Here is a 7946-nt window from a genome sequence, read left to right as displayed (position 1 = left end):
GTAAAAAAAATACATATAAAGGATTAAATATTCTTTTTGTATAAATTAATTAATTTCCCTATGTCCATATAAGTTAGAGAATTATGATCTGTTTAGGTACAAAACTAAATATCTATAATACATAAATACACATAAATGCTTCTTCACATACATATGTATATGTATCAATTCAAACTCAATTAGTTTTCTTTGAAACAAGAACCGCTTAAAAAAGCTTAACATTTCATGAGAAGATTGGATGAGGTTTTCGTTATAGTTTCGTGTAATGCTTGTTTGGTGTTTTGGTGGTTGTAAACTATGGGTCTACGGACTCTGTTTATATATATACATAATTTAGTTGGTCGTTCAAAAAAAAAGACAAATATTTATAAAACATCAATACATATTACATATAAACTTTTCAGCACATATTCATTCATATATCAATTGAAGTACATAACAATTCTAATCATGTTGGAATCTCATTTTGGTTATCTATTAAATCTTTTTCTATGTGTATTTAGATTGAAATGTGTTAATTACACGTCCATATCTTAAATCTAGTTGCAACTTGCAACATGTGAATTTGACTTTAAGTTAAAACTTAAAACAGAAAGCTGCATCCTAGAAACCCCTAATCCACCAAGTCAATGCAAGAAACAACGCGGCTCCTGTTTAAGACATGTATCCCACTCATCCCTCATAATATAGTTATCTATATATATGCTCCCAAACCATATCCTTAAACTTCATCTTCAAACTAAAACAAACAACAATGTCTACTACACACATGGTTTCAAAGTATACAATCTTAATCTCCTTCCTCATAATAACCATCTCCACCCTAACCAACCAATGTGCCGCCACCATTCCCCGCCGGCTCGCCCTTATTCAAACACCACCCACCATCCTCGATTACCACAAGGGATCCGTCCTCTATGGTAACATCACCGTAAACCTCTTATGGTATGGCAAGTTTTCACCCTCTCAAAAGGCGGTCATCGTTGACTTCTTAAACTCCCTCAACAACCATGTCGCATCACCACCCTCTGCCGCCTCCTGGTGGCAGACCACCACCCACTATAAAGGCGGCTTGCGTACCATACGCGTCGGTAAACAACTCGTCGATGAAAAATACTCGCTTGGGAAATCTCTTAAAGACTCCGATCTTATCGCTTTGGCTTCTAAATCTAAAGGCTTTAACATCATCAGCGTTGTGCTGACGTCAGCCGACGTCGGTGTAGCAGGGTTCTGCATGAACAGGTGTGGGACGCACGGGTCAACCCGGGTCAACAAAGGCCATAACTTCGCGTACGCGTGGGTGGGTAACTCGGCAACTCAGTGTCCCGGTCAATGTGCGTGGCCTTTTGCTCAGCCCATGTTCGGTCCAAAAATCCCGTCTTTGGTGGCGCCTAGTGGCGACATTGGTGTTGACGGCATAATAATTAACCTAGCAACGGTTCTAGCTGGGACTGTAACCAACCCGTTTGACGGTGGGTATTTTCAAGGTCCAGCTACTGCTCCATTGGAGGCGGTTACTGCTTGCACCGGTATATTCGGGTCAGGTGCGTTTCCCGGGTACCCGGGAAATGTTTTGACGGATAAAAAGACAAAGGTTAATTACAATGCACAGGGTGTGAACAAACGTAAATATTTGTTGCCGGCTATGTGGGATCCCAAAACTTCTGCATGCAAGACACTGGTGTGATGGCGTGGCATCATGACACGTCAGCCGAATTTGTGTATTTGAAATACTCTAATTTGTTGTCATATATCTTGGTTTCATTATACAAACAAATATACTATTATATTTATTTTTTAAATTTGTAAAATACATGATCTAACAAGTCCTCCAATTTCTTGTTTATCAAGCATACATAACCAAAAATGAGAAAGAAAAATCTAATAATTTAATTTATGAAATTCTAATTTGATTTAGGAGTAATTACCTGAATGGCGCCCATGAAAGGCCTTAATGGTTCAGGGATAACAACAGACCCATCTTCTTGCTGATAATTCTCAAGCAAACACACAATCATGCGTGGGACCGCACACGCCGTAGCATTCAGTGTGTGCACGAATTCTGGCGGGCTTAGATTCCGCCCTTTATTTTTCTTTGTATTTGTCGAAGGGCTTGTTGGATTTTCGGGACGATATCTTATTCCCAATCTTCGACTCTGGTAATCAGTACAATTTGATGCACTTGATATCTGCATATTATCGAGTTGGAACGAATTTAGTGACAATTTTTTAGAATTCATTTTAATAATTAATTATATTAAGTGTACCTCGCCGTATCGTCCTAAACCTGGCATCCAGGCTTCAACGTCGTATTTACGGTAAGCGGGTGCACCTAAATCCCCAGTTGCCATATCCAAAGTTCTGTCCAGATATAGCAATATATAAAGCTGATATTCAAAATTTCATGAATTTTTGTAATAATGAAATGTAAAATCACCAAACTTGAAATGAAGTCCCAATTTTGAAAAGAGTTCCTCCTCAATTTCAATTAGTTCTTGATGGTAAGCATTGCTTTCTTCAGGTCGGCATAATATAAACATTTCCACCTTGCTAAACTGGTGCACTCGGTATAGCCCCCTACACAACAAAAAATAAAAATATAAATAAACCTTAACACACACAGGTGTAAATGATCCGACTCGTGCTACCCGATAGCGCCTCACTAAAAGCTCGAATTGAGCAGAGCACAAACAAGCTCAAGCTCAACTGAAGCTTATTTCATATACAAAATCGAGGCCTAGCTTCACTAGACTCAAGGGTGTAAATGGGCATATTCTTTATATAAATTTAATAACTTTTATTTAATATGATAAAATAGCTAAATATAATACATACTCTGTTTTGTAGAGTGTGTGTGTGTGTGTGTGTGTGTGCTTATATGTATTTAAATAAAACAAATTAATAAATAATAAATGATCCAAGTTCAACCTCAAGCTTTGAAAAGTGTGCATATATAAATCAACTGAAAATTAATAAATAATAAATGTGCAAAGCTCAAGCTTGAAAAACTGTATAGAAATAACATAAATATACAACGAAAGAATAATAAATGAGCCAAGCTTGAGTTCTTTTAAGTTAAACAAGTCAAGCTCGGGCTCGGCTCGTTCGCACCTGCACTAGTAATGAATCAAACATGAAAGATATTTTAAACAATATGAGTGACCAATTATTGAATTAAAAAAGAGGCGAGCTTGGGCTTGAGCTCTCTTAAGCTAAACAAGCCGACATCCGACTTAGGCAAGTTTGGGCTCGGTTCGTCTTGTTTACATCCCTACTAGTAATAAATCAAACAAGAAATAGGATATTGTAACTCTATGATTGACCAATTAATACCTAGTAGCAGCACCTGCAGCGCCAGCTTCAGTACGAAAGCAATGCGAAAACGCCACATATTTTAAAGGTAATGATGACTCGGCAAGAATAGAGTCCATGTGTATCCCACCAACAGGGATCTCGGCTGTCCCAATAAGACACTGATCACTACCCTCAATAGAATAAACCTGTGTGTTGTCTCCACGTGGCTGAAAACCGCACTTCTCAACCACTAAAGATCTAGCAATTTCTGGGGTCGTTAAAGGCGTAAAACCCCGTTTCATAACTTCTGATAAAGTCCAGTTTATTAGACCCATTTCTAGCAGGACCGCCTCATTCTTAAGATAGTAGAATTTCGATCCACTAACCTATAGACACAAATTCAAGATTAAGTTATGTACTAAATAAAACACCAACACTTAAGCGAACGTGGTTTTCTTGTTCGTGTTTGTTCGAAAGAATACGAGTGTGTCCGTCTTCAAATATGTTTGTTCTTTAATAGTATAAAAGATTAATATAAATAAAATTATAACTAAACATGAACATAAACAGGTTGGGCCTAAAAAGTTATTAAAACTAGACTTAATTGTAATGAGCCTAAATAATTTAGAATCTTTGGATAACTATGTAACCAAATGAACTTAAATAAGCATAAATGGACATAAATCAATGAATAAGACTGTGTTATGTTCATTCGTTTAACCAGTTGCACAAAAAAGTTGTTCATGTTCATTTGTTCGTTTATTAAATAAACGAACTTCCCGCCGAACGGTTCACATACAGCTCACTAAAAGCTCGGTTCATTTACAAGCCTAGATGTTATCAAGTCATAACTTCAAATAACACAATTGAAAATCAGAGATTAAATTAAACTTCTAGAATTATAAATAACAAAATAATACCTCTGCAGCTGCATCAAAATCAAAAAGATCCAACTCTTTCCCAATTTGTACATGGTCTTTGATGGAAAAGGTGAAGTCACAAGGTGTGCCCACCTATAAAATCATGTAGGAATTAAGACTCTAGTTAGGCGAGCAAATAAACCGAACAAACACGGACGGGGCTAGTTTGTGTCCGTTCGTTTTAACTTTAACCGAACAAAATAATCTATAACGAACGGTTAAACGAACAGGGTTTTCATGTTCTGTTCATTCGTTAAGAAGTTAAATGTGTTCGTTCGTTAATAGCAAGAACGAACGGTTCACGAACATAAACCGGTAAACGTACACATGTGATTAAAAACAAACAAAGATAATTGAAAACGGATGAACAAACATAATTGAGCAAACACAAAATAAAAGTAAACGTGAACATCAATTTGTTGGGCTAAAATTAGTAAATCTAGACTAAATTGTATCAAGTGATATTTTAATTGCATAAAACTAGACTAAATTGTATGACCTAAATTTTTTTATGAATATATAAATGAAAGTTACAGGCAAACTTAAACTAACGAACATAGATGAACTTAGACCAACAAATATCAATGACAATAACGAATGAACATAAAGAAATTTAAACGAACGAACGAGACATGTGTTCTTGCCCATTCGTCTAACTAAATGAACAAAAAGTTTGGTTCATGTTAGTTAATTTATTAAATAAACAACATAAACAAACTTCTCGTCGAACAGTAAACGAGTGGTTCACTGAACGTTTGGTTCGCTTACAAACTTAATTCTAGTTAAGAGAGAAAGCAGGATTAAGAATATAGCGAATGAAAATAAGATACCGTTTTCCTAATTATTGAATCATCTTCCCCACCAATTGGAACATCTGGATGTGTCATATTTGGGATGCATTGTGCTTCTCGTTGAAGTGTATCTGTAAGTTTAATAAGGTCTTCTTCCAGTGTAACCAGTTTTTCCTTTAAATTCTTTCCTGTAAATATTAATATAAAGGGAATTAAAGAAACCAGCCATTAAAATAGAATTAAATTAAACGAAAATGAAAAACGTGTATATACCTTCTTCTATGAGTCTTTGACGCTCTAGTGGTTCAACTTTTCCTTTCATCTTGTTAGCAACTGTATTTCTTTCATAACGAAGATCTTCAACTTCCTGCTATCTGCGAGCAACAATTAGCTACAACACAATAAACCCCTCTTTCTGAGTAAATGTGAACTTGCTATTATTCAAACTATATGTTGCAGATAAACTATTATTGTCCCCACTAGAGTCATAACTACATTAAAAAAAGATACTATTTAAATAATTCATCTTCACTAATAAACAATTAATATGGAAGTGTCTGTTATTAAAGTGAAAGTGAAAGCGCTCTTGATCGATCGAACAGTTAATTGAATAAGAAATCAGAACTAAATGAACAGGATCTTGATCGAACATTGAATTTGAATAACTGATTGAGGGTAAAACTGAGAATGAAACAGAAGATGAAATGTTGATCAAATATGATTCTCCGAATTCAAGTACAAAAAGTGAAAGATAAATCAATCTATAGAGTGATATTTTCATGAGAAAGATAATCAAAACTTTCAACTCACTCTTGAATGTTTTACATATGACTAATCAGAAGAAATGGTTACTCATTGTTAAATTCATCATTCAAACTTAATCATAGCCTTACTGCATAGAATGCTTATCAATACATGGCAATAATTGCAAATTCAAATTCAGAATTCAAGCATAGGGCAGTAGGCATAACTTGTTAACAATACATGGCAATAATTGCAAATTCAAATTCATCATTCAAACATAGTAGGCAAAGCTTGATAATTTACATTTCTTTTCACAAAACTTCAAACTTTACTATGATGTAAACTTTCATCTTTGAATTGATAGATCCCTAACCTTTTGAAGTTCCAATAACTTCTCATAGAGCTCAATAACCAATTCCAAGTTCGCACTAGAATTCCTATTCTTTAGGTTTTCAGCCATGGCAGATTTATTCTCTAGAATTGACTTGAAATCTATCGCCGCTTTCCATTGCGGCTTTACAACTGCAACATTTCATAAAAAATACAAAAAAAAAAAATCAGTCACAATTCACAAAATTACTTGAAGATTGTAATCCACAAACACCTAAATCTCAAATTATACTTCTGAAAGTCAATTAAATGTAAGCATAAACATGCTCCAAATTCAAAATGCAAAACTGAAACAAATTGAAACGAGTGTGGTTTGCGTTTTTGAGAGTGTTTTTACATTTTCTTAGTGTTGTGATAACCAAAACAACCAATGCCTATTTATACTAGCATACGGGGAAAATGGTCCAAAAAAAGTGTCTAAAACAGCCATAAACGGCTACAAAGCCTTTCGGTAATGGCTATATCGTTTCTTGTATTGGTTCACGAACTACCAGTTCCAAACCAACTCATAGCTGAAAATTCCAAACCGATCCCAAACCTACTAATTCAATCGGTTCCAAACCAGTTCAGGTTGCCAGTTCGGTTAGGTCAGGTTAACCGGTCTGTGCAACCTCTAATTGCAGCCATTACTTGTACATACATCAATAGAAGTTGTAAATTTTAATATATATATATATATATATATATATATATATATATATATATATATAATTTGAAAGGAGATTTAACATGTAAACATCAAACATGCTCCAAATTTAAAATGCAAAACTGAAACGAATTGAACTTGAAATTGAAATACTACCGTGATCGACTGAAGCGGTAGTGGTGGCGGAATGAACAACCGCCGGTGAAGATAGTGCTCTGATAAGCAACGGAGATCGAGTTAGAGTTAGGGTTTTGAGATGACTTGAACGGCTGCTGCAAATGGCGGTGGAAGAACGTAATGATGTGGATGGAACTGATGCGAGTTTTAGGGTTTGAATGGTGGTTCCGCCAATACAAAACTGTAGTGCCATCTTTACTTCTGCTGAAGAAGAAGATGATGATGATGATGATGATGATGAACCTCAACGTCTTATCTTTGTGGCTGCCCAATTTATATTTATCCTCATTTTTCGGTTATAAATATATAAATTTGATATATCTAAATAATAACAGAAGAGTGATAATAAATGTTTATAAAAAGAGAAAACTCTTGGTTTGGTCAACGTGGTTCGTTGATTTTAACTGTTTTGGTCCCATTAACAAACCTTTAACAATTTGAGTTATTTAAGTTTCATATTGTAACAGTTTCGGTCGAATTGATTGACGGAGTCATACTTCTCTATTAACCCCCATCCAGGTGACGAGTATTTTCACCAATTCATAATTCTTTTAAGTCTGCCATTTTTTATCCCTATCAACTTGATAAAAACTATAATAATCATTGTTATATATTATGCAATATATTATGTTAATATTATAATAAATGTTAACAAATAGTAAACGCGCCAAGCTCAAGTTGAGCTCGAGCTTGAAAAACGACTCACGAGCAAAGCTTGAGCTTTAGAAATAGAGATCAAAACGAGCCGAGCTCGAGCCCAAGACCATTATAAGTTAAATGAGCTCGGCTCATTTGCACCCCATATGCTTTGTACACAACATAAAGAGACATGCATTAGGGGTGCAAACAAGCCGAGCTCAGGCTCAGCTTGTTTAACTTACACAACGCTCTTGAGTTTGGCTCGTTTCGAACTCTGTTTCTAAAGCTCAAACTCGGCTCGTGAGTCGTTTTTCAAGTTCGAGCTCAACTTGGGCTCGGCTCGTT

General features: G+C 35.4%; 1 protein-coding gene and 1 pseudogene across 3 annotated transcripts; one reads left to right on the top strand and one right to left on the bottom strand.

Moving 5' to 3' along the window:
- Window positions 1–754: 754 nt before the first annotated feature.
- Window positions 755–1799, top strand: LOC143551653 (protein EXORDIUM-like 2 pseudogene; annotated as a pseudogene).
- Window positions 1796–7176, bottom strand: LOC143551652 (serine--tRNA ligase, chloroplastic/mitochondrial). 3 transcript variants are annotated; one of them, XM_077042043.1, is made up of 9 exons: window positions 6942–7176; window positions 6123–6271; window positions 5279–5372; window positions 5045–5193; window positions 4215–4307; window positions 3334–3680; window positions 2443–2577; window positions 2268–2361; window positions 1796–2189 (listed from the first exon to the last, which is right to left on the bottom strand). In XM_077042043.1, the coding sequence occupies exons 1-9, from the start codon at window positions 7153–7155 to the stop codon at window positions 1905–1907; spliced, it is 1560 nt and encodes a 519-aa protein (XP_076898158.1). In that variant the 5' UTR covers window positions 7156–7176; the 3' UTR covers window positions 1796–1904. The 3 variants fall into 3 exon arrangements, with proteins under 3 accessions (XP_076898158.1, XP_076898159.1, XP_076898161.1); XM_077042044.1 differs by lacking the exon at window positions 6942–7176 and having other exon boundaries at window positions 5279–5379; XM_077042046.1 differs by lacking the exon at window positions 6942–7176 and having other exon boundaries at window positions 5279–5396; window positions 6123–6248.
- Window positions 7177–7946: the final 770 nt, after the last annotated feature.

The sequence above is a fragment of the Bidens hawaiensis genome, unplaced genomic scaffold (genome assembly GCF_021521415.1).
Source record: "Bidens hawaiensis isolate Kalapana, Puna unplaced genomic scaffold, B.hawaiensis_p1.1 tig00016505_1, whole genome shotgun sequence".
NCBI classification, from domain to species: domain Eukaryota; kingdom Viridiplantae; phylum Streptophyta; class Magnoliopsida; order Asterales; family Asteraceae; genus Bidens; species Bidens hawaiensis.
This window is presented reverse-complemented; position numbering and strand designations above follow the sequence as displayed.

Excerpts from the sequence above, each read along its gene's own strand:
- LOC143551652 (XM_077042043.1), bottom strand. The coding sequence starts at position 7,155 with ATGGCACTACAGTTTTGTATTGGCGGAACCACCATTCAAACCCTAAAA. Across the intron at positions 5,194-5,278 it reads TCAAAGACTCATAGAAGAAG|GAAAGAATTTAAAGGAAAAA; the intron begins GTATATACACGT and ends TAATATTTACAG. Across the intron at positions 2,362-2,442 it reads AAATTGGGACTTCATTTCAA|AACTTTGGATATGGCAACTG; the intron begins GTTTGGTGATTT and ends ATATCTGGACAG.